The sequence below is a fragment of the Mytilus trossulus genome, chromosome 6 (assembly GCF_036588685.1).
Source record: "Mytilus trossulus isolate FHL-02 chromosome 6, PNRI_Mtr1.1.1.hap1, whole genome shotgun sequence".
Taxonomy (NCBI): Eukaryota; Metazoa; Mollusca; class Bivalvia; order Mytilida; family Mytilidae; genus Mytilus; species Mytilus trossulus.
In genome coordinates this window covers 83,822,233-83,848,969 of record NC_086378.1, presented here as the reverse complement: position 1 = coordinate 83,848,969, position 26,737 = coordinate 83,822,233, and the positions used below count along the sequence as shown (strand labels likewise).

The window sequence follows — 26,737 nt, the reverse complement described above, 5'->3', positions numbered from 1 at the left end:
GACACTAGTCTGAATATTTCATCATAAAAAGCGTCGTCATAGCTGTAACTTCTACTGAAACGATGCTCTGATCTTCCTGCCATTCAGTGGTTGTATGGGACGAAAATTGTCTACAAGTTTGCCTTCATAAGCATTCGTCACTTTAGTTTCTTGACTGTATGTATTAAGTCGACGGAAATCCATAGCCTGAAAGAAAGACAAAGAAAACAAAGGGTTATGTTTAAGAAAGAACAGTTGAGACACAGCAATGATTAAAAGACCAAGGACACATTTTAGTGAGAAAGAAACACTGATAATCAAATTGAGAAAGGAAATGGGGAATATGTCATATAAAGACAACAGCCCGACCAAGGAGCTGATAACAGATGTATTATTATTTGGGATGTGAATGAGTTGCTCGGTAGTACCGAGTCTAATATACTGTTGAGTCATTATTATTCGTAAAATACCAAATTTCGTGGATTTCGTGGATACATTCGCATTTTCAAAAATGTTCAACGAGATAAAATTGTAATAAAGTTTACAAGTATAATTTGGCGAAACCACGAAATCAAACATCCACGAAAATGCAACTTTTACTGAGTCACGAAATAAATAAATCCACAGAACTAAAAGATAAAAGATGCTAATCTAATAGTGACTATAATAACATAGTTGTTTTCTTTACATACACGACTCTGGATATTAAGTAGTTATGGCAGTATTTCATAACGTGACTTCACTTGCCTTTTCCTGTGATAAATGTATTGATAACGTCACATGATTTCACTAGAAGATAACATGATCTCACTTACTTGTTCTTGTGATAATAGCAGTGGATAGCGTAACAGGATCCATGTAACATTTTCACTACACGGTGGATGTGTTAGAGATCCATCATATACCCAGTAATCCTGTAACAGCTCAGAAACTACAAAAAAATATCAAGGTTTTAAAAATTATTAAATAAGCACGTTTCAAACGAAGTAACTGATGAATGAAAAACAACTAAAAAGTAAAAACACAAACATACTGGATTCCGAGGAACTTTCACACCTTCAAACTTCACATCTTTGTCTTAATTTTTTTATTCTCTTCCATGAAAGAAAACAAATTTAATAAGATATGTGGATTTTGAATCGTATATTATAGTTTAGTTATGAATAATATCTTTAGTCGCCAAACGGCTTTATCCGTGGATAGGAATGTAGTTTTGAATTACATAAAAGTACCAAAACACTTCGGCAGATTCGATAAAGCTGTTTTATTTTTGTGATTTTACTCTTTTTTTGTGTGCGCTGATGGGGGTGTACATTATGCCGCTTCTACTCTTGCTTCTGGTTTAGGTCGTATTGTTGCTCCGGGAAGGAAGCTTGATTTTCATGTGTCCTGAGTCTTATCTTCTAGATTTACCATCCATCGGGAATCATGTTTTATTTACTTCAAGCAAATTTGTACAGAAATAAATACAATGTACATGGTCATCTTCCAGGCGTTATATCTGAAGACCATCGTTTCTAAAAATGAATTTGAATTGATAGTTCGTTCCTGTTGAATGTGACATTGTTCGGTTTATAAAACGTAACCCCCATAATATCTTCTTTTCAAGTCGACCGTCTGGAGGATTGTGAAACACACACCTAAAATACGACTTGTCCGAGAGACTAATAAAGGCAACAGTAGTATACCGCTAAAACAGAGGTCAATGAGTCTCGTGGAGCAATTTTATTCCAATACGAGCAACAAATACAAAAAAGAACCAACCATAGTGTTGAAAAATATAATTCAATATTGATAGAGAAGAGAGCACTGCCTAGTGGTTTCACCCATTTACTATTTTAATGGCATTACACGTTTTACGGACACCGTCACAAGTCGGTTGACCGTTGAGGAATAACCGTTTCACATATTATAGCGGATAGCTGTAATACCGCCCCTTCTCCGAATCTGACCTACCGACTGATACTTAATACCTGGTTTTTAACTAACATGAGAACACGATAAACCATGTTGACCGTGCTGATGTCGTATACATAGAAACAACAACTCCGTCTTGAATTCATGTAAACATTGATTATGAACCACGGTTATTGACAAAAATACTGACTAATGAAACGGGTGCCACATGTAAAGCAGGACCTGCTTACCCATCCGGAGCACCAGCTATCAACTGCAAATGTTTCTTAGTCTTTTTTTGTTTTCTATATTGTGTTTTGAGTACTTCTGTTTTTCTGTTTCTTTTTTAAGGCATGGCGTTGAAAGTTTCTTTTCGACTTTTGAGGTTGTATGTACCTTCTATACAATTTTTTACCGACTTTATTGAATACAATACTTTACAGGATAATTTCACCTTTAAATGCTATTTTATCAATATGAATAATTTAGTTGTTTGCGTTTATACAATTTGGATGATTGATAAGTGTGGGCTATTTCACATTCTCCATGTGGTCACTTGATGGAACAACTAGATGATAAAACTGGATACGGTTTATCTTTTATTTAATACAGATGTCAACCGTAGCAATATTTAATAAAATACACTAATATCTTATCAGAAAATCAATGATCTGGTTAATTAATCACATCATATTGATACATCACATCCCCTTAGCATGCTGAACACATTTTAATTTCAATAAACTATTCCTATAATCTCTATAAAATAATTTACAAATAAAGATTTATTATGTCTGGTTATTAATTTATATTTTTTGTTTGCTTTCCGTTCTACCTAAGCATCTGTATAATTACGAGAAGAACTAATAGAATATGTCGAAGAGTTTGTATACAGTAATAGGAGCAATGCACTATAAACAACATAATATTGTTATTTTTAAAGCTACGCCAAATTGAGTTTCTATATTCCTTTTTTGTTCTATTTCTATAATTGGACAGATGACAAAGCCAATGATTTACAAATTATTAAAGGTATAAAAGGCACAGTAGCCTATCCATTTGTATGTCATGATATTTCATTTCTCTTGTATCTTAGATTAGCAGTAAATAAGTAAAACGAAGTAATATTGCAAGAATTCTAAGGTAAATATAATAAAGGCAAACGTAGTATACCGGTGTTCAAAAGTCATAAGTCGACTGAGAAAATCTTTCCGATGCACATCTTGTTATCCATAGACCTAAACTTATATTGGAGCAATGCAATTAAAAGTGGACTGTAAGAACTTGTATTATTCTCGACTAACATTACTGCTTGTGGGCTGAAAGTTGCCACGGGGCAACTTCTAGAACCATGCAACTGCTAGCGGAATATAAGAGCCGAAAAGAATTCTGGAGCAATTCTACTATACGTGGACTGTAAGGCCCATATGGGTATCCTGGGCAACTGCATTGTAGTTGGACTGCAAGAGACCATATCCAATGTCTTTTGGAGAAATGCCACTTGTTGTCGAGTGCATGACCCCAAATATTCTGTGAATATTCATTGATAATGGACGAGATGACCCCATAGATATTTTGGAGCACTGTCCTTGCTGGTTAACTGAAGATCCAAAGGGGTATTTTTAAGCAACATAACTGCTAGTAGACTGCAAGATCCTTATGATATTCTAGTACAATGCCATTACAAGTGGACTGTAGAACATAAACTAACAACACCATGGCAAGAAAAAGACCAAAAGAAAAACAACAATACACAAAACATATTCTACTAGTAGAAAACTAAAGCCTCAGCAATAAGGCCACCACTTAAAACCGGGAGTGGTCTCATGTGCTTCGGAGGGGGTAAGCAGATCTGCTACACGGTTAACACCCGTCGTGTTGTTCGTATTAGCAAAAACCCGGTGATAAATCTAATTCGTTAGGTTATATTCGGGATAAGAACATCAACCCTCTGTCAAGGAAGTCATAAAAGGAAATAAAAGCCCTGGATTATCGTAACTTATAGATACATACTCCATATGCAGGTGCCGCTGGAATGTTGCTACATTGAAATCGACAAGTGGGAAGTTGAAACCTTCTGATCTGTCGTTAATATTTATTTTAAACTGATCCTCGTTGTCCACTGCTGGTGGACGTTTCGTCCCCGAGAGTATCATCAGCCCAGTAGTCAGCACTTCGGTGTTGACATGAATATCAATTATATGGTCATTTTTATTTTACTGTTTACAAAACTTAGAATTTTCGAAAAACTCAGTACTTTTCTTACCCCAGGAGTAGATTACCTTAGCCGTATTTGGCACAATTGTTTTTGAAATTTTAGGTCCTCAATGCTCTTCAACTTTGTATTTATTTGGCTTTTAAACTATTTTGATCTGAGCGTCACTGATGAGCCATAGGTAGACGAAACGCGCGTCTGGCGTTTAAAATTATAATCCTGGTATTTTTGATAACTATTTTCATTTAAGTCACGATATGAGGCAGTCTTAAAAGTTTTTGATGTTAATTTTTCCTCAAATTAGATGGGATAGATGCGTTCAACAGTGTCACCGAGCTTTGGATTATATAGTGAGAGCACATCATCTGTTTAGCGGAAAATGAAATTAAAGTTCCTTTATTTTTTTATGAAGAAGCTCCCATATGAGAGTAGTATCATATGAATTAAAAAAATAAGTCGGCAAGAAGAGGGAAGATTTGCCATTATTTTTATTTAACAAAGCAGGAAAAATTCTTCAATTTGTGTTTTAGTTCGTTATGTGGAATACTAGTATAAAGTGTAGAAAAGTCACGTAGTTTTATACTTTTGTAATATGACATAGTGTGCGCTAATGGTTTATGCCACAGGGTAGTGATATGCGTCAAGTGTGGTTACAATTCATTGATTTGTTAACTACCGCTGGCTAGCATACTTGTTGTGGGAAAAGAAAGCCGAGTGTGTAAGTCTTTCCTGCCAGTACATAGCCTCTACACTATCAAGACTCCTGCAGTGCCTCCCCGCGACAGTGCACGTAAACTGGGGTCTAGCACCTCAGGCTAAACTGCAGGAGATCTCGGAGCAGCAAGGGCCCTAGAGATGCAGTGTGTAGGCCCACCGGTGTGTGGACATGCCCTAGCACTCATCAACCTTGTCCCAGCTATGGGTAAATAGGCGGTTAGATGAGAGTCGTAGCCCAGTAAGGCAACTCATCTAGGAGAAGGTAAACTTCGAAAACAAACCTGGATAGAATGGATTCATAAGCTCAGGACAGCAGCCCTTCTAGAGGATGGATACCTTGACTACAAATTCCCTGGCCCTCCAGGTTGGAGTGTTGGGCATGGGGTTAACTCCCCCATCCTGTAAAAACAACTACAGTTACAGAAACCACAACAAATGAAATTAGATTACCCTCTGTTATAGGTTCAACGGGGGACTCAAACCACAGCGGAATGACTTCTCCTAGTGAAAGCCCTATTGTGGAAACTAGGAAAACGAATATGAGTCTTCTAGGACCTAAAGCACAAATACATATAGGAGCCTGGAATGTTCGAACCATGTACGAAACATCAAAGACTGCACAGGTCATCAAGGAAATGCAGCACTACAGGTTAGACATTCTTGGTGTGAGCGAATGTCGTTGGACTGGCTCAGGAAAGACAAGAACAAATAGTGGAAACATCATCCTACACTCTGGAAACATTGACAAACATATTAATGGTGTAGCAATAATTATATGCAAAGAAAAGGCAAAATCATTACTAGAATGGGAACCAATCAGTGAAAGATTAGTAACAGCAAGATTTAACTCCAACTACTGTAAACTTTCTATCATACAGTGTTACGCACCAACAAATGATGCTGAAGATGAGACCAAGGATGATTTTTATGAACAACTTCAGACTGCCATTTCCAAAGTACCTCAACATGACATGCTGGTAATAATGGGAGACCTTAATGCTAAAGTAGGATCCGACAACACTGATGCTGAATATGTGATGGGCAGGCATGGTTGCGGGGTGAAAAATGAAAATGGTGAACGTGCTATCGATCTCTGTCTTTGCAATAAACTGGTGATAGGAGGGACCATCTTTCCTCATAAAAACATCCATAAACTAACATGGAAATCACCTGATGGAAGAACAGTTAACCAGATTGACCACATATTGGTAAACAACAAGTGGCGTAGATCATTAAGAGATGTACGAGTACTCAGGGGTGCAGATGTAAACAGCGATCACTATCTACTGAAAGCTACCATCAAATTAAAACTAAGAAAGGCACCTATTGAAAACCAGAACAGAAAGAGACTAGACACAGCAAGGTTGAAGTCACCAAACGTCAAGAAAGCTTTTTGCTTAGAATTGAAAAAACTCTGATGATGAAGAAGGAAATGTACAAGAGAAGTGGGATAACATCAAAGATATTTATGTAAAGACGGCAGAAAAGATAGTTGGTCACAAGACAAAAAAGAACAAAGATTGGTTAACATCGGAAACATGGCAAAAAATTGAGGAAAGAAAGACTATTAAACTAAAATCAGTAAATGCAAAATCCAAAAGGTTACAAGATCAACTGCAAGTAACATACAGAGCAAAAGACAAAGAGGTTAAAAGAAGTGCTAGAAAAGATAAAAGACAATATTTGGAGGACCTTGCACAAGAAGCAGAAAAGGCAGCCATTCTTGGAGAGTTAAGTACAGTTTACAAAATCACCAAACAACTCTGTGGAACATCAAATGCAGAGACAGCACACGTAAACGACAAAAATGGCAAAGCATTGAAAACAGAAAGGGAACAAGCAGAAAGGTGGGTCCAACATTTCAAGGAGGTATTGAATTGCCCTGAGCCTGATTTTATAGCTACCCCTGAACCATCAGAAGATGATTTAAACATCAACACAGAACCACCAACTATAGATGAAGTAAGAAATGCCATTAAATCATTGAAGACAGGGAAGGCACCAGGCATTGATTCCATTCACGCAGAGATGTTAAAAGCAGACTTAGAAACATCATCTAAAGTACTTCACAATCTTTTCCTTGTCATCTGGGAAGAAGGAGACATTCCATCAGACTGGAGCAAAGGCCTGATTGTAAAATTACCAAAGAAAGGCAATCTTCGCAACTGTGACAACTGGAGAGGGATTACATTACTTTCTGTCCCTAGTAAGGTCTTTTGCAAAATTCTTCTCAAAAGAATTGATAAAATTGTAGATGAAAAGCTTAGAGAAGAACAAGCAGGCTTTAGAAGAGGTAGAGGATGCATTGACCAAATTTTCACTCTGAGGAACATCATCGAGCAATGCATTGAATGGAACACACCACTTTTCATTAATTTCATTGACTTCAAAAAGGCCTTTGATAGTATTCATAGAGAAACTCTTTGGAAAATTGTAAGTTCATATGGAATTCCACCTAAGATATTGATGCTAATAAAAGCCTTCTACAGCAGCTTTGAATGCAGTGTTATCCTTGATAGTTCTATCTCAGACTCTTTTGAAGTAAAATCTGGTGTAAGACAAGGATGTATTATGTCACCAATCCTATTTTTATTGGCTATTGACTGGATACAAAGAAATACAACATCAGACAAGAAAAGGGGTATCCAGTGGACCATGTTTAACCAGCTAGAAGACCTTGATTTTGCTGATGACATTGCCATATTGTCAACAACAAGTGAACACCTCCAAGAAAAGACCAACATACTTACCAACTATGCAAAGCAAACTGGTCTGAATGTCAATGCCAAGAAGACCAAGGTAATGTCAATAAACACTAGAAATACAACACCAATAACAATCAATGATCTGCCAGTGGACAGTGTTGACGATTTCACCTACCTTGGAAGCATCATAAGCAAAGATAATGGAACAGGGAAGGATATAAAGGCAAGACTATCTAAGGCACGTGCAACATTTGCTAGACTTCATACAATCTGGAAGTCTAACCAGTACAGTTTAAGGACCAAACTGCGAATTTACAACAGCAATGTAAAATCTGTCCTACTGTATGGTTCGGAAACTTGGCGTGTTTTAGTGAGTGACCTTCAAAAAGTAGATGCTTTCCATACTAGCTGCCTTAGAAAAATCAACAAAATATTCTGGCCAAATAAGATCAGCAACAAGAGCCTTTTGAAGAAATGCAATGCTAAAAGTATAACAGCAGAAATCAAACAACGAAGATTTAGATGGTTAGGCCATGTACTGAGAATGCCACAACATCGCACACCTAAAACAGCTTTATATTGGACACCACCAGGGAAAAGGAAACCAGGGAGGCCTAGAATCACCTGGCGAAGAACTGTAACAGCAGAATTAGAAGCAATGGGTTACACCTGGGGCCAAGCCCAGTACATGGCTAAGGACAGAGAGAAGTGGAGGCAGTTTGTTGTGGCCTTATGTCCCACTTGGGATGAAGAGGATAAGTAAGTAATATGACATAGTCTTAACTTACCATAAAAGACTTTCGGATTGTTTTAGTATCCACATCTGATGCACGCCACCTCTAGAATAGATAGTTTCACAAGAACTTTGCAGCTTATCTATAATTGTTGATAAAATTAATGTAGAGCATTTACGACCAAAATTCCAAAAGGTTTTGCAAAATACAGCTAAGATATTCTATTCCTAAGGTAGACGCACCTTAGTATTTAAAAAAATCCAAGTTTTGTAAACAGTTAATTTATATATGACCATATCAATGATAATTCGTCAGCGCAGAAGTGCTGACTACTGGGATGGTCATACCATCAGAGAATTAAAACTCCACCAGCAATGGCATCAACCTAGTGGTTTAAAAACAACTTTTCATAGATATCAGGAATTTTGAAGTTACGCCAGACGATGATGTCGTCTACATAATTAAATTAACGGTACCAATTTTCTTGCACCAGATGCGCATTTCGACAATACATGTCTCTTTAGTGATGCTCGTGGCCAAAATATTTTAAAATCCAAAGCTTATATAAAAGATGAAGAGCTAATAATCCAAAAGGTCCAAAAAGTATAGCCAAATCCGTGAAAGGAATCAGAGCTTTGCATGAGGGAGATACATTCCTTAATTGATAATAATTTATGATATTTTCTAACAGCAAATTTAATAACACAAAAAAATCCGTATTTTCATGCCAGTACCGAAGTACTGGCTGCTGGGCTGGTGATACCCTCTGGGACTAATAGTCCACCAGCAGAGGCATCGACCCAGTGGTAGTAATTAAATTAACGGTACCAATTTTCTTGCACCAGATGCGTATTTCGACAATACATGTCTCTTCAGTGATGCTCGTGGCCAAAATATTTTAAAATCCAAAGCTTATATAAAAGATGAAGAGCTAATAATCCAAAAGGTCCAAAAAGTATAGCCAAATCCGTGAAACTCCATAAGACTCATCAGTGACGCTCGAATCCAAAAAAGTTAAAATGGCCAAATAAAGTATATAGTTGAAGAGCGTGCAATTTAGGGCTACAACACAGTGAAAGAAAATCCAGTTTTTCATCTTTGGCTGGTATTCTAAAGGAACATGGAAAAGACTTTTCAGGATTTCCTTCTAGGTAAGTGTCGTAGAAGTATAAATGATGAGTTTGCAAGTATTTTGCCAATACCTACTCCATTTATCAAGCAATTCTCTTTATAGGTGTATGCGTTTACAAGCAAAAAAATATGTTATTCGGTGTTTAATCTGCGGGGACAACCACCTATTTGTTATGGAGATAGGATATATTCAAGATTTGGGTCTCGATTGATGAAGAATTTGTATAAATAGACCCATTCAGTTTTGAACAGATAAAACTTTTCGCAGGGAAGTGTTATTGATCATGTTAAGATCGCCAGTGATAACGTAGCCAGTCGGATTGCATATGAATAATGAACTAAATCAGGTACAGTGCGAAGGTTTTAAATTAAATTCGTCAGTAATGAAATCTTGCAACTCGTGTTTGTGATTGAAATTTGTTCAAATTGAAAATTTAATTAGTGGACGACTCAAGAACCTAAAGGAGTCACCACTGGTGTATTGCAACATGCATATGATTCTGGAATAATAGCACTGCGTGTGGACTGCAAATTCACAAGGATACCATAGAGAAAAGCCACTGAAATACCCTAATTGCTGGTGTTCTGCAGGCCCAAATAGTATCCATGGAGCAATATCACTGCTGGTAGACTGCAATACTATAAGGGTGTTCTTAAGTAATACCACTGATTTTTTACTGCAAGACCACGAGGGTAATGTTGAAAAAGTCAATTATAATGTCATCCTGTAATTCTCTAGCTGTAAGTCTGAATTTATCAAACATCAAACATTAAAAAAAAATGCTCAAACATATAAATGTAATATCTACCTGGTAATAAGGAGGCCGGATTGAAAGGCGCATACGTTGTCTTTTGTCTACCCTGAAAATTTGAATTAAATTTATATATTTCGTGTAATAGCATGCTTTATCATAGTTCTTTAAAATATATCCCATTGGATAAATATCTGATAGGGTGGAAAGCAAAAATAACCATATTCCAAAAAAAAGATGAACAGGAAGCAAGGTCTTGTTAAAAGATGAACATATCAATGTTTATCGTTTGAGAGCGAATTACACTATGAAATTGCTTAAACCTGCTTCATTTGGAAATCATACCAAATCTCCTTATTTCATATTCATTTAAAATTCAACATATGAATAAAAGCCTGCAGGGAAACAATTACATTAACCTTTCAGTTGATCAAGTTTCAATCGAAAATCATTGAAACGAGTCCCAACAATTGATAAAGAATAGTACGGAAGATGTTTTTGGGACAATTCATTTTTGAGATGAAATGGGTTTCAATTTTATCATGCAAATGTTTTATCTAATCATGATAGAAAAAAATATTACCTTGTACAATATATCATCTAAGGAATCCGCAATAAGAGCTTTAAATGCTGGGTTTTCTCGACCAATCTGAAAAAGTTCACGTGGGAATTGTTATATGTACTAAGTGTCGTGGTTGTCTACCCTAAACCCAAACAGGAACCTGATACTGTATCGACGACCAGACAAGTGTACGCACATATTGGAGAACATTCCTTTTTTGTGCAGGCAAAAAACATAAGTTTATCAATGAACAGGGTAGAATTAAATTCAACAGTAGGAAGCTGACATGCAAACGCATGACTTTGTATCCCCATTTTGGCAATGTTTAAAAAATACAATCCGTACAGAAACATTGTTGGCATATTTAAGCATGACTATGATCTATTTTTGCAATAGAACATCCCATTAAAATAAACAAAATATCATATATAAAAAATGCTAGTGAAAAAAGAGGCAATGACATTATTATTTCAGTAATTTTAAAAGCAATTGAATTCCTTGTCATAAAGATTAAATTGTTTTTTCCGCTCAAATTCTTTCACATTTGACATAAAAACCTAATCGAAAATAGACATGTTGATCAGAAGTTAAGTTAACATTTGTTTTTCTTCCAGATGAATTAAGTATAATAACCTTGTAGGAAATGAAAACACGATATTTTTAAGATGACGATAGTTTGCTATTTCTAGATTGAAAATAACGTTATTCTATACAAGAAAGACTATAGTTAAAATGGTCTTAATGTTCATTGTTGTAACAATACAAAATAATTAGAATAACGCTATCATGAATATGATCAAACCTGCACAAACAAACAAATTGCTGCAATTCCATTATCTTTCCCGGTAGCTTCTTCTAAATTTTGATAAAGTGTTGAATTCCAATGTATAAACTGCAGCTGTTCAAACGAAAAAAATGATGTTAAATTCTTAAATATCACGAAAATAGTTTATATAGCTCCAAGAAATGACTTACTTAATTGAAATAAGATATAATATACATTGTACTACGAAATAAAATTTGTTAGAAATCATTGCAGTTACTGTCATTATGATACTTTTCATAAAACACGTATAATCTGTATTCAGTAAGTAATTATAGGAATTACCTCCATAGCAATTTTTTAAGCCTTTCTATTCACTGTATGGGATAAGAGAAAATTTAAAATTAGAAATAAAATTTATAGGGAAAGACTGTAGTTACGGTCATACTTTTTTTTTTTTAGAAAAGAGGGGCGTAAAGGAGGGTTTCTGCACGGAAGAACGCGAAATAAAATAGCCATTTCACAATGAACGAACAATTAAAAATGTCATGCACGTTGATCTTTTTACCGATTTCACGAAACACGGTAAATAACGAACCCTTTTCACGTCTGCACGTGAAATAAAAATGGCAAAACACGTTGCACGAAAATAACCCCCAGAGAATATTTATAATAGGCAATATATTATTATACCTACCTCCATAGGAAAAGCCTTTCCATTAACTGTATGCTCGGATCCTCTCCCGCTACACCGTCCCCAGTGGAATCTGATCTCGGCTAACTCGTATTCATCATCGTCCAACGGGCCACCAGTTATTACTGGCGAGAAAAAAACATTTAACATTATTTGGTAAAAGATAATAATAATATACATCGCAATGCAACAAGTGAAATCCAAACCCTTATATGCTCCTAATATAATGATTTTTTTTTTTTTTTTTTTTGTGGTGTTATTTATCAACTTTTTTGTTTTGTATTTGTATCGCGAACAAAACATTTTCAAAAGCATTTCACACAGAAATAGAGGTGAAAGTCACTTTTTCAAATCGACTTCTCATTTTTTACAATTCATGTTGGGTTAAAACAAGACACAAATCAATATCATGATTTGCCATGGCACATTTATTACGTTTTCGCCACACACCATATATGAGCATGTAATTAGTTGCTTTTATTCGTTTTATTGTTGTAGTTTTAAAAAAAACCGTCGTTCGTAGCATACACGTTATAAGTTTTGCTCATTTTGAAGGCCTTGCAGTAACACGTTATTATTTACATTTGTGCCCTTTTATATAGATATACGATGTACCTAATTCCTTACAACTCTTATGGTTAGTTAGATATCGACATTTGATTTTTAAGTACAAATTACGGTGGTTTAATTACTGATCGGTTTGTCAATTCGTTACTCTGGTAAGGCCATTTCATTATTTCGCATGATACAATATGAATTATATATGTGTCCAGTAACCGGGAGCATAAGCACTAGAATTTTTATTATTTGTCTGTTGCGGTCAGGAGTTCAATTTTGTCATGTGGAAAAGATGATTTTATAATTCTTTGAAAAAAAAAGGGTGCTTACCTGAGCGAACAGCTTGTTCTTGTCTAACTGATGTATCTATAACAATAATTGATATATATCTATTAATTATATCTGAGACCAATATAGGAAAGGTGTATTACTCCCTCAAATAAAAGTATATTTCAATTATATTATCATTTTACCTTCTCACGTAAAGACTCGTTCCTCAAATGCAACAGTACTTACTAAAGATTCTCCATGCATTTGTCTAGCTACAATGTTTCTCTCCCAAAGTGTAATATTGTATTGTCTTTTATGATTATTTGAATGATTGCTGTGGAAACTTGCAATTTCATGCATTATCAGGACGAGAAACAGTTAACAAATACTACAATAGTTAGGTGATGTAAGGTGGAACGAAAGGAATGAAAGTAGTAATATATTGGACTACAATTGGAAAACAATGTAATTGGTATTCTTGATAGAAACGGATATTTTGTCTTGCAACAGGCCATCAACTTAACCCTCAAAGATCTGTTAAAAGGATTCTTTAACATGTAGAAAGCGTGGCACTATCTCTTTACAGGCATCGAATTTAATGTCCCTATTTTGAAGTTTTTGTTGTTTGTGATTTAAGGGGATGTTACTTCGTAAAGCAATTTATAACAAAAGAGATACGGTCAATTTCCCTTTTACAATGTAAGAAAATGAGGGATCAATAAAAAAAACTTGAGAAGAACAAATAAATCGAATAAGCTTCTGTCTACAAATTGCTCTCGTTTCTTGCTTGCGAAAAGACAGCAAACAAATGTTGTTTTGTATCTACTAATAATTGCAACGATTATGCGGACAATCTACTTTAGAAACCATCAATAGGGAGCGGAAATTACAACAATATTATTCGGGTCATATATAGTGTATCATGTTATTTGATAAATGTTAATAGTTATTTTGGTATATGAATTTAATAACTTGTAATCATGACAGTGTAATGAAAGAATCAATTACGAAACATCATTGTACCGACATAACATATAATATAAAATAATATAATATTTTTACCAGTATTACACATATCATGTCTTTATTGTTATTTGTTTATGGTCACGATGATTACCATAGCTTTCAGAGGAAAACATCTTTTAAAGACTTGTTGATTCAATAGACTATATAATTCTGGAAAGAAGTTTTACAAAAATTTGCCAATATTTTCATGAAATCGAAATATTAGTTTGTGCTTAGATTGTTGTTATGGACAATGTTGATTAAATAATGCATTCCATGGTCTAATTTCATTCAAATTGAATAAATGTGTGTCTTAAAGATAATACTTAGTTTTAGTTTCCATCGAGTTTGCGTTTCGACTATAAAACTGTTGCTTTATAACTAATCCAAACGGGCAGGAAACTTTTAAACAACTTCAGTTTTGGTCAAATATTTGCATTCAGAATAAAAATTCTAGTAAGATATATATACGATATTGTGTTGTTAACAAATTTCAAAGAACACACGTCGAATGAAGCTGTGAGACCACACATAGGCACTCGTTTCTTGCAATACTTAAGGCCCCTCCATCTGTCTATCCACAAGGTTGTCCTATAACATTTGACTTCGCATTCTTATTTCATTTTGAACTTTTTTAAGCTGATAATTTTTCCATTTTTATTTCTATTTCAAAATGTCATTGATCAAACACGATTTTAATAAACATGAACATGAACATAATATTTTATAGTTTACAGTAAAGAGTTTGACTTAAGTCCGATATGACCTCCGGCACATTGATAGTAAATCAGCAAAAAGTAACGACAAGTAGACGGCTAAAACTTTGGATATGCTTGACAACATCCTCGGAATCCTCCGAAACCTTACGTTCGCAAGCATTGCCTGGGCCGCGTTAAATATCGTAGCGGCTACATAGGGCTTCGTAGATTTATGAACACTGAACGTGTAGCTAGCCTAGCTGCTACATAGATATTGATAGCAGCTAGGCTAGCCACACGTTCAATAGTCACAAATCTACGTAGCACTACGTAGCATTATTTAGCTGCTACGATGTTGAACGCAACCCTGGTAGTTAAAGTGGCTATAAATGTTACTCCTCCACTACTCCTATTCAGTAAAACCGGTTTTGTCAGGTCACCCACTACTTGTCCCGCTGTAGAAATATATATATTTTGAATCTCTATTTAAAGGTCATCAGGACCCTGATGCATATATAAAATGTTCCCCATAGTTAGATTTCACTAAGTCCCTTCGTTAAGTAAAATTCTTTTAAGTCGTATGCATAAATTTTTGTTCATGGTTAGAGGCCGTACGGTTAAGTATAGGTGTTAATTTCAGTGTCATTTGGTATCTTGTGAAGATTTTTCTCATTGAGAATCGTGCCACATCTTTGTTTTGTATATTACTCAGTCGACGAATCACATCTATGCGACAAGAGAGAACGAGATAGTAAAAGACTTACCGTTTCTAGATTTCGGGTAGATAACAACAGTTTGTCCGTTATTTAAGAAGTCTGTTTCCCTCGACGAAGAATATGAAATTGATAGAAGTTTCTCCTTAAACTTCGGATCGTACACTGCTGTCTTAGACACAAGATTTATAGGTGACTGATTTTGTCCATTCGAATCCGGAAATTGTGTGCTCCATTCTGATGACTCTGAAAATTGGTACAGAAATTTATCATTCATCGTTTAAGATGATCCATATGTGTTAATAAACAAATAACTGTTTTATCTCTGTAATTGTATATGATCGGATTTATATTTCATATTTAAGTTTCATCACTACTAATAGAATGGATTATCTGTATGTAGTAAGGAATATGAAACATTTCCAATTAAACATGTTTCGTATACCCAGGTGATGATGTACGTACCATCGTGTGTATACTGATTATCTGAATATATGTCACAAAGAAAGTAAAAACATCAAATACGTTAATATCAAATTATCAATCAAATGCAATAACCTTTGCGGATAGTATGTGTACTTTGAAGACCACATGTTTATTAACAAGAGGCTCTCAAGAGCCTGAATCGCTCACCTTAATTTTTTTTGTTAAATCTCTCATCAATAATTATTTTGGCTTTTCAATTTATTTAAATGTCCTTTGAATCGTCCTATTTTCTTCAAAGCAAAAAAAAAATCAATTTCTCCTATGTTCTTTTTTAGCCATGACGGCCATGTTTTTTGACGAAATAAAAAATAAAGCACAAACTTTATTTTATACACCCTACTGATCATTCAGTTGAAGTTTGGTTGAATTTGGTTGAGGAGTTTTAGAGGAGAAGATTTTTTAAAGTTAGCAAATATGATGAACAAATTGTGAAAAATTGTCATTAAAGGACAATAACCCCTTAAGGGGTCAATTGACTATTTTGGTCATATTAACTTATTTGTAGATCTTACTTTGCTGATCATTTTTGCTGTTTACAGTGTATCTTTATCTATTATAATATTCAAGATAATGACCAAAAACTGCAAAATTTCCTTAAAATTACCAATTAAGTGGCAGCAACCCAACAATGGGTTGATTGATTCATCTGAAAATTTCAGGGCTGATAGATCTTGACATAATGAACATTTTTATCCACGTCAGATTTGCTCTAAATGCTTTCGTTTTTGAGATATAAGCCAAAAACTGCATTTGACCCCTATGTTCTATTTTAAGTAACGGCGGCCATGTTTTTTGACGGATCAAAAATCGAAGCATACACTTTGTGCAGGATATACTAAGGAACAATCATGCTAAGTTTTATTCAAATCCATTCAGTAGTTGCAGAGGAGAAGATGTTTGAAAAATTGTTAACGACGACAGACGACGACGACGACGACGACGACGACGACGACGACGGACGCCAAGTGATGAGAAAAGCTCACATGGCCTTTTAGGCCAGGTGAGCTAAAAATTGAAAATTAGAAGGACTAAAAAGATACGAATGAAGCAATTGAAAATATTCTTGGATAGTAAATTATATATGTCACGTCTAATGAAGGATTTTAAAAATACAACAATTATTTATACATTTAAGTAACTAAACCATCATAGTAAAGACCCAGAAACGTTTTGGAATTATGAAAATAATAAAAATAAATTGGTTCTTATGTCATATTAAAGCTACCACAACATCAACAGCAATTAACAATTGAATTGAGATAGATGAAATACAACTCAAAAATTAGGCGTGACCTTCAATGTATATGTTGTTGTGTTATGAATATCGTTTAGTATCCTCGTATATAACAAAGCATTTCATTTGAGACTCTGACGTGAATGAATCAATAATTATAACAGTATAACGTATCCCTAATGAAAATACAACACGTTAAATGATAATAAATAGCATATGGGATGAGGAAAGCTATATCGATATTACTGGGCTTCATTAGGAAACAATAGTTCATTAACACTACACAAAACAGAAAATACATTTATATGGCCTAGGCTCCATAAAAAAACAGTTGTTGAAGAAGATTTTTTTAAAATTTGTAATCTTTTCTTTTTATACACTTGTCTTATGTTACATAATGATTCCAAAGCGTGTTATTATTCATGCCTTTAAAAACATTTGTTTATTTTGCATTGGTATGCTCATTATATATACATGTATACTAGTTTTAAACAATTTCACGTATTTTAACGTTTTCCTCACACTGTATAGAATTGAAAAGTATGGTTTTTTCATGAACATTCCAAAAAATGTTCTGTAGAGATTGTGAAGTAAAAACAACAGTCATATGCCCCAGCCCACCAACCCCCACCCCACTTAACGGTCTGTACGTCCGTTTGTTCGTCTGTTCGTGCTTTCGTTCGTCCATCTGTCACGTTTCGGGTTGAAGTTTTTGGCCAAGGCAGTTTTTGATGAAGTTGTAGTCCAATCAAACTTAGTACACATACTTCCTATGATATGATCTTTCTAATTTTAATACCAAATTAGAGTTTTTATCCCAATTTCACGGTCAACTCAACATAGAAAAAAAGTGCGAGTGGGACATCTTTGTAATATGAACACATTCTTATTATTGTTGCGACATGTTGAAAACTGCTTCAAGCGACGTTATCACTCATGATGACATTTTGATCGTACTTCTGAACTTGTTTTTTTTTTTTTTTTTGGGGGGGGGGGGGGGGGGGGTAAAATCTGGGATTTAAGGACACTGGGACACGCTAGGGGACAGTGACACCCCCCTCCTTCTTCCACACTTTTAAATGTTTTATACATACCAAAATAATTCTCCAAAAACTATCGCATTATGAAGTTGGAAACAATCAACCAAATTGGTCATAATGATCCGTCTGTCGTATAATAGCCATAAAAATATGTATAAAACATTCCCCAATTCCATTCTCAATTCTCAATTTTTTGAGTGCATAGTGGAAACTTTTGGTAAGAGATGTATTACAACAATAAATAAACAGCTGCGCCATGACCGCATGATACTCTCGTCGTCTTGTGTGAAAGTTTCATGCAATAATCATAAATAGTTTCTGATACACAGCGTGACATTTGAACCCCCCCCCCCCTTTTTTAACAAAAACACTCAATAACTCTAAAATAAAAAAAATTTGAATTATCACAAAAAAGTATACAGATCTTAAAATCAATATAACTAAGAAGAATAAAAAGTTTTAAGCAAAAATCATTGTTTTTTGAGATACGGCGGGACATTTGACCCCCCGCTTTTTTTTTTATAGAAAAAATAAATATCGCTAAAATAAAAGTTCGAATCAAAACCAAAAAGTATACAGATCTTAAAATTAGTATAAGAAAGAAGTGTGTAAAGTTTTAAGCAATTATCATAAGTATTTTGAGATACAGCGCGACATCTTACTTTCACCAAAAAGTGTAACAGATTATTTGACCATCATAAGAAACTACTATATTAAGTTTCATGGAATTTGGATAAATCGTTCTCAAGTTACGGTGCGACATGTTTACCCTGTACAGACGGACGGACGATGGTTTGTTTACCATAATTTACGTCCCGTCAAAATGACGGGCGTATTAAAAACTGAATACGTTGCAAGATCGATACCTTTCAGAAGCTCCATCTTTCAGGTTTGGTATAAATTTTATAAACAATGAAAAAAAATATTTCATAAAAAATCCGAAATATGTTTCTTCCTCAACTACAATAAATTCATAACCCATTTTAGTGACTGACACCGTGTTGTAATCGTCTACAAATTGTTTATATCTTCAAACCATTTGATTTAAACATAAAACAGTCATATGATGCTGTGATACTGGTTAACTTGAACAAACGATTTCTCTAGTAATCCCAGTAGTTTATAAAATTGAGCATAAAAATTGGAAATGTGAAAAAGAGACAACAACACGACCAAAGAGCAAAAAAACAGCCGAACATTCCGAAACCAGGAGGCGGGCTTCAGCTGTCTTCTAAACAAAAAGTGTACTGTACAAGGAAAATGAACTAAAATTAAAAATCATACATGACAGAAAGCGTTCGACTTACTTGTGTAACTGAAATGTTCCGGGAATCCCTCTATAGAATACCCGTCAATTGTTCGACTCGTGACTTGTGTAACTGAAATGTTCCAGGAATTCCCCTATAGAAAACCCGTCAATTGTTTGACTTACTTCTCTCTCTCTCTTCCCGTCAAGGAGTGGACTCATATTTGAGTGTATATACTCCAGCGTGAGTGAACAGCTAAAAACCTTCAAGTATGTACAATTAAAAGAGATCTGTATGTACAGTTAAAAACGGTGCTGTAATTTAGATGTGGAGTAGTGTCGACACGCTGACATCTTGGATGGCGTGTCGAAAGTGTTCCACAGACGGGGAAGCTCGGATATCTGGAGGTATGTTGTTCCAGGATATGATGGTGGCTGGGATGAACGAATATTTAAAGCAGTCCAGTCTGGTCCTTATCTGTCTGATGTTATTTGATATGGAACCACGGGTTCTGGTATCATGATGGCAGAGCAGGTGGTGAACAGGAACTTCTACAATATGGTTTATTATCTTGTAGAACATGATGACTCTGCTCCTGGCTCTCCTATGTTCCAGTGGTTCCCAACCTAGTTGCTGAGTCATTTTAGTCACACAGCCTGGTTCCCTTGAGAAAAAGTCCCCCATTACGAATCTAGCAGCCTGGCGTTGTACGTTTTCCAGTTGTTGAATTTGTTGTTGCTGGTAGGGATCCCAGACAGCGCTGGCGTACTCAAGGACGGGTCTTACCAAAGTCGTATATGCTTGACTTTTTACTTCCTGAGGACAACTCCGGAGGTTCCTTCGCAGGAATCCAACAGATCTGGAGGCTTTGGCTGTGGTCTGGTTGATGTGCTCACGCCAAGACAGGTCCTTGCTGATGTATAAGCCAAGGTATTTCCCGCCTGGGACGCTTTCAAGGGTATGGCCATGCAGATGGTATTCGCATATGGTGGGTTTGCGTTTCTTGCTGATATGGATGGTAGTACATTTTTGCGGGTGGAACGCCATTTGCCAATCATTTTCCCATTTTTCTAATTTATCAAGGTCATCTTGTAGCTTGATGGAATCGCTAGTGGATCTTATAGGACGGTATAACAGGCAGTCATCAGCAAACAATTTCACGCTCGAGTTTTACAATTTACACTTGTGTAATTGAAAGGCATGAAATGTTCCAGGAATTCCCCAAAAGAAAACCCGTCAATTGTTTGACTTACTTGGGTAAATGAAATGCTCCAGGAATTCCCCGATAGAAAACCCGTCAATTGTTTGACTTACTTGGGTAAATGAAATGCCCCAGGAGTTCCCCTACAGAAAACCCATCTATGTTTGACTTTATACTTGTGAAAATGAAATGCTCCAGGAATTCCCCTATAGAAAACCCGTCAATTGTTTGACTTACTTGTGTAAATGAAATGTGCTAGGAATACCCGTATAGAAAACCCGTCAATTGTTTGATTTACTTGTGTAAATGAAATGTTCCAGGAATTCCCCTGTAGCAAACCCGTCAATTGTTTGACTTACTTGTGTAAATGAAATGCTCCAGGAATTCTCCAACAGTTACATCACTTATAAAACCAACTTTGCGTATTTTAACAAAGCTGCTTCTACGTTTAAGAACTTGATTTCTTATCCTTTTTCTGTTATTAGCTATCGTTGTGGCTAACACTGAACTCATGTTGGAAAATTTTATTAGATCAAAATGAGTTGTTGTCATCGGTGCGTTCGATGACAAATCGGATATTATTGTTATGTGTTCCCAAAATTACTTATTTATAAACATTATTATTTTGTTACCTGAAAGATAATACCTCTTTGAATTTATTTATTTGTCAATTCATTTACGCATACATGCATATTTGTATTTACTTAATGCGATTTTTAAAACGGAAAACATTTTTTTCTAAAGTTGAAATTATAGTTGATTATACTCTAACTGATCATGGTTTATACTTTAATGTTCTCAACGAAGTATTAACATGTCTTCATTTGACCCCCGACCACTGGCTCAATGTTATGGCTCTAACCATTCATAAGTTGTGGAGGAACGGCATGATTATTTTCTCTTGGAGCTAACATTTTTAAATTCCATTAATCATGTTTGAATCTGATTGTTCTGAGTGATGACTGAGATACCAATACCAAGATCCATTAGCGCATCATGTTTGAATCTGATTGTTCTGACAACCTCGACTTACTGAGAAACCAATACCCATGATACTTCAGCGCATCATGTTTGAATCTGATTGTTCTTAAAACCTCGACTTACTGAGATACCAATACCCATGATACTTCAGCGCATCATGTTTGAATCTGATTGTTCTGACAACCCCGACTTTCTGAGATACCAATACCCATGATCCTTCAGTGCATCATGTTTAAATCTAATTGTTCTGATAACATTGACTTACTGAAATACCAATAACCATGATCCTTCAGTGCATCATGTTTAAATCTAATTGTTCTGATAACATTGACTTTCTGAGATACCAATAACCATGATCCTTCAGTGCATCATGTTTAAATCTAATTGTTTTGATAACATTGACTTTCTGAGATACCAATACCCATGATCCTTCAGTGCATCATGTTTAAATCTAATTGTTTTGATAACATTGACTTTCTGAGATACCAATACCCATGATCCTTCAGTGCATCATGTTTAAATCTAATTGTTCTGATAACATTGACTTTCTGAGATACCAATAACCATGATCCTTCAGTGCATCATGTTTAAATCTAATTGTTTTGATAACATTGACTTTCTGAGATACCAATACCCATGATCCTTCAGTGCATCATGTTTAAATCTAATTGTTTTGATAACATTGACTTTCTGAGATACCAATACCCATGATCCTTCAGTGCATCATGTTTAAATCTAATTGTTCTGATAACATTGACTTTCTGAGATACCAATAACCATGATCCTTCAGTGCATCATGTTTAAATCTAATTGATCTGATAACATTGACTTACTGAAATACCAATAACCATGATCCTTCAGTGCATCATGTTTAAATCTAATTGTTTTGATAACATTGACTTACTGAGATACCAATATCCATGATCCTTCAGTGCATCATGTTTGAATCTGATTGTTCTGACAATGTTTATCATCCAGCTGCTACTGTTAGTCCGTTTCACAGGTCGACTCGGTACATCTTCAGATTCTGCAAAAAAACAATTATTGCTTACACGTCTAGATACAATAACTAGTCTTTTGTACCAAAGTAAATGTACTCTTTGTTGTTCGGTGTGAGCCAAGGCTACGTGTTGAAGGCCGTACTTTAACCTATAATGGTTTACTTTTTAAATTGTTATTTGGATGGAGAGTTGTCTCATTGGCACTCACACCACATCTTCCTATATCTATCTATATTCTAACTGGAATTGTTATTCTATAGCTTTTATATGATGTTAAAGAGAGGCGGAAGATATCAAAGGGATAACCAAACTCACGAATAAACGTACAAACCCCTGAAAAAAATGACGGAAGGTTGAACAACCGTCTACAAAACACAACATAGAAATGAAAAGAAAAAACTAAGCAACACGAACCGCATCAAACACCTGGTGATTTCATGGGCTTCGCATGTGTAAGTAGATTCTGCTACACGTTTGACACCCGTCTTATTACTTATGCTACTGATGATTCGATGATTTATGTGGTGTCGAATTCGCGAAAACTATGATGGAATTGTGGTTACTCTTAGAGCATATTCGTTGTCATCTATATATAAATCAATCCTAAAAACAATCGAATCTAATCGTGATGACGTCCGTAAAATTCACGAGGATGTGGCATATATGTATGACTTGTACAGTGCATAGAGATATTGCGTTATCATAAATTACTTTATAAACTGTCATTAGTTAACAAATTGGCTTCTTAAGTTTGACTGTTTCTGTAAAAATCTTTTAACAAACGGGATATCAAATACTAATGTTTAAGGTGTTGTTGTTTGTATACCTCATAAATTAAGATAAGACAAATGTAAGGATATTGGCCCTTTGCATAAACTAAATCCTTGAAGTTATCAATTTAACATTAGCATGATCTTTAAATATTCATTGCCTATTTCGGTACTTATGCTGCTCTTTAAATATATTGGTGTATGTCTATTTGACAATCAAACACAATCTCCTTATTCTTATATAAAAAATGTGCGTGTTTTTCTCTAGAAATTTCACTGAGACAATTTCAAAAAAAAAAAGATGTGGTAGGATTGCTTATGAGACAATTCTCCACAAGAGACCAAATGACACAAAATCAATAATTTTCAATAGGTCACCTTAAGGCCTTCAACAATGAATAAAGCCCATATCGCAGGGTCAGCTATACAAGTTTATTTTTGACTTTTTGTCTCAAATATCAGAAATTCACGATTCTTTGCTCACCAACATCTGCATCCATGAATCTCTTTTGGACAACGGATGCAATACATAAAAAATAGCAGAATTCAATCATTTCAGAGTTACATTTCAAGCCGAACAGAAAACACTGCTAAAGTAACAACATAAATAGTCACAACACAAAAATACATACTATGAAAAGCTCCTGCTCTTCTTAACTTGGAAGAAGTAGACATTCTTGTTCGTCTTCTTTGACAAATGTCTTATATTTTTAGAGTTAATAAGGGCGTGTTTAACTTAAATAAGAAATTATTACATATTAAACCGATTGCATCCATAAACTAGAATTAATTGCTTTGATGAAAGGTTTAAATTAAAGTCGTACAAATTATTATTGATTATTGTCAGTGTACAGATACGAAGTATTTATGGAGTATTGTTACGCAATTGTTTTCATGTATTGAAATATATATAGTGATACAATCCATCAACATTAAGTTATCATAGATCACATAGTGTGTATTAGTTTTGAATGTTAACCAGTGGCGGATACATGTGGGGATCGCCAAGAAAAAAAGAGATTAGTCTCATGTTTTCACGAAATACTATACTTGTTCTAAGAATACATTTGTTCAGGTCCGCTCGGCAGTATTTATTCAATTATGAAGACATACATGGACATCCCCCCCACCCCCATTTTCAATAATACACGATGCACTCCTGTCAAATATCTATAAATATCATTGCTTTAACTAATTACCGTTTCCACCTGTTTGTTTTCCAAATATCAGCACAATATAACCAGCAAACAGTTTAGTTCAGTTTCAGCTTTATAGATTCACCCCCTTTTATATCAAAGAAAAACCAAAACTTACCCCCTTTGTATTTTGCACATACCTAACATTGAAGAACATATATCCCATATATTGATGATGTCACAAGAAAAGACACTTGAAACATGTTTAAAGGTCAATTTGAAAGTTTATTACAGTGCTAAAATATTTGAATTGTTTACTTATATTATATACCTGTTGTAAAACATCTTAATCTAGATAAAGGTGGTATTTGTTTAAAGAAAGACTTTTTAAAATAAATAAGAAGGTCTATAATGCATTTATAATCTAAAATGTGTTCTTTTAAAAGGTGTCTCGATCTGACTAGATCTCTGTCTTCAATTTTAACAATTGCTTCTAGTGTTTATACGGTGCAATTGTCCGGCTTCTGTTTAGCCAATCATGGAAGTAAATTGAAAGTCAATATAAGTCTTTCAGGCTTCCATGACATATCTAAGTTACAAAGGTCGCACGGATTGTTTCAGCATTGGTGTGGTGGTTAACTGTTCCTTTGAGATTGATTATGTCTGTTTTTATCATGTGAAACATAAAAGAGTTGTCTTTATTTGGTTGTCAGGAAAACAAACATAACTTATTGCATTTCCCCGTGAATTTCATACTATTATACTTAGATATTCCAGGCAGACTATATATTAATCTTCAGTTTTCCTGTCAAAGTTCAAAGGTCGGTGGTTCTACCCGTGCATTCCGGCTTCCTACATTAATAAAAACTGACCGCATGAAATAGCACAATAGTGCTGAAAGTGGCGTTAAACACCGACCAATCAGACTATATATAATAACTTCTTCATTGACTTGTGATATCCGTGAAGATGAAGATGACGATCATGATATATTTATCATAAAGTATTATGTTTATAAATATAGGAAGATGTGGTGTGTATGTACACACTCTTGAGTATAGTGGCCTATATTAGTAGTACATATATGATATGATTCAGCAGCAAACTATGGTCGTAATATACTTACGTGAATATGACATTTGTGTAACACACACGATTCTCAGACAATGCCAGATCTTTTTTAGGATATTTCTGCAAAAATTCATTTTCAAATCATATTCAATAAACTCGTTTTAACTTTTATCAACCCTGTACAAAGTTTCTAGTTCCATAGATATATGAAGATTTCCAACAATATACTATATCCATATCAAAAGGAAATGTGTTTACAAGGGTATAATATATTTATAGATTAATTTTGCCCTGTCAGTGACATAGAAAGTTCGCCAAATGTTTATTAATGTTAATTTCAATTGAAAAAAAAGATCACCCTTTTAATATAAAATAAGAAGATTAAAAGACCGTATCTTTGTCCGTTATAAAACACCTACTGAAATAGCATGTAAAGATAGCAAAATAATATATTATACTTTAATAAAGTCCTGCCCTCGGTGAATAAATATTCATGTCAAAGGCTTTTGTCAATTGAATTATTTTTTTTAAATGAAATTGTGCTCAACTAGAGCGTCATTTTATACCTATATAATTAAAAATTAGAGATGAAATTTTCAAAGAAGCAACTTGCATCTGTCAATTAATGGAGTTTTAATCTTGTAATTAAATTCGTATTAAAACTTATGCAACAATTGTAACTTTCTTCATTCTGGAAGAAAAGAGAGAAAGGAAGACCAGCCCCATTATATTTGATGAAAATATTACTTCACAAAAAGAGTTTTCATTGCATTCAGTTCCTCTTCATTTAGTGTGCGTTTTATATGCGATTTCTGACGTTGATTATTTTTTATATACGGTGGATTCATTAGTTTTCGTTGGATACTAATTTTCCAGGTTTTCGTTGGTGCTGTTGAAATCAGATATCCAACGAGAGACAAATTTCATAAAAGCAGAGGTTGGCAAAATCACGAAAAAACAAGTTTTCTGAATCCACCAAAATTGATAACACGAAATTAAATGAATCCACAGTAACTCACCACAAATATTTAGTAATTTAGTAGTTTTTCGATATCAGACTGCCATTTTTTTCCCGATTACTTATTGGATATATTGTTGTGTAGAGAAGTTGTATTTGTGCCAGTCAAGTTAAATCATGCTGGGTTCGCATCGCTTCAAAAAGGACTTGTGTTAAGTTG

The 26,737-nt window shown here is 34.7% G+C and overlaps 1 protein-coding gene across 4 annotated transcripts; it reads right to left on the bottom strand.

Moving 5' to 3' along the window:
* Positions 1–3: 3 nt before the first annotated feature.
* Positions 4–25,708, bottom strand: LOC134722055 (carbonic anhydrase-related protein-like). Of its 4 annotated transcripts, none has more exons than XM_063585493.1 (10): positions 25,615–25,708; positions 22,486–22,608; positions 15,444–15,638; positions 13,037–13,072; positions 12,152–12,273; positions 11,494–11,589; positions 10,713–10,778; positions 10,187–10,238; positions 795–910; positions 4–186 (listed from the first exon to the last, which is right to left on the bottom strand). In XM_063585493.1, the coding sequence occupies exons 1-10, from the start codon at positions 25,691–25,693 to the stop codon at positions 52–54; spliced, it is 1,020 nt and encodes a 339-aa protein (XP_063441563.1). In that variant the 5' UTR covers positions 25,694–25,708; the 3' UTR covers positions 4–51. The 4 variants fall into 4 exon arrangements, with proteins under 4 accessions (XP_063441563.1, XP_063441566.1, XP_063441565.1 ...); XM_063585496.1 differs by lacking the exon at positions 25,615–25,708 and adding an exon at positions 24,689–24,710; XM_063585495.1 differs by lacking the exon at positions 25,615–25,708 and adding an exon at positions 23,985–24,042.
* Between the last annotated feature and the right edge of the window lie 1,029 nt (positions 25,709–26,737).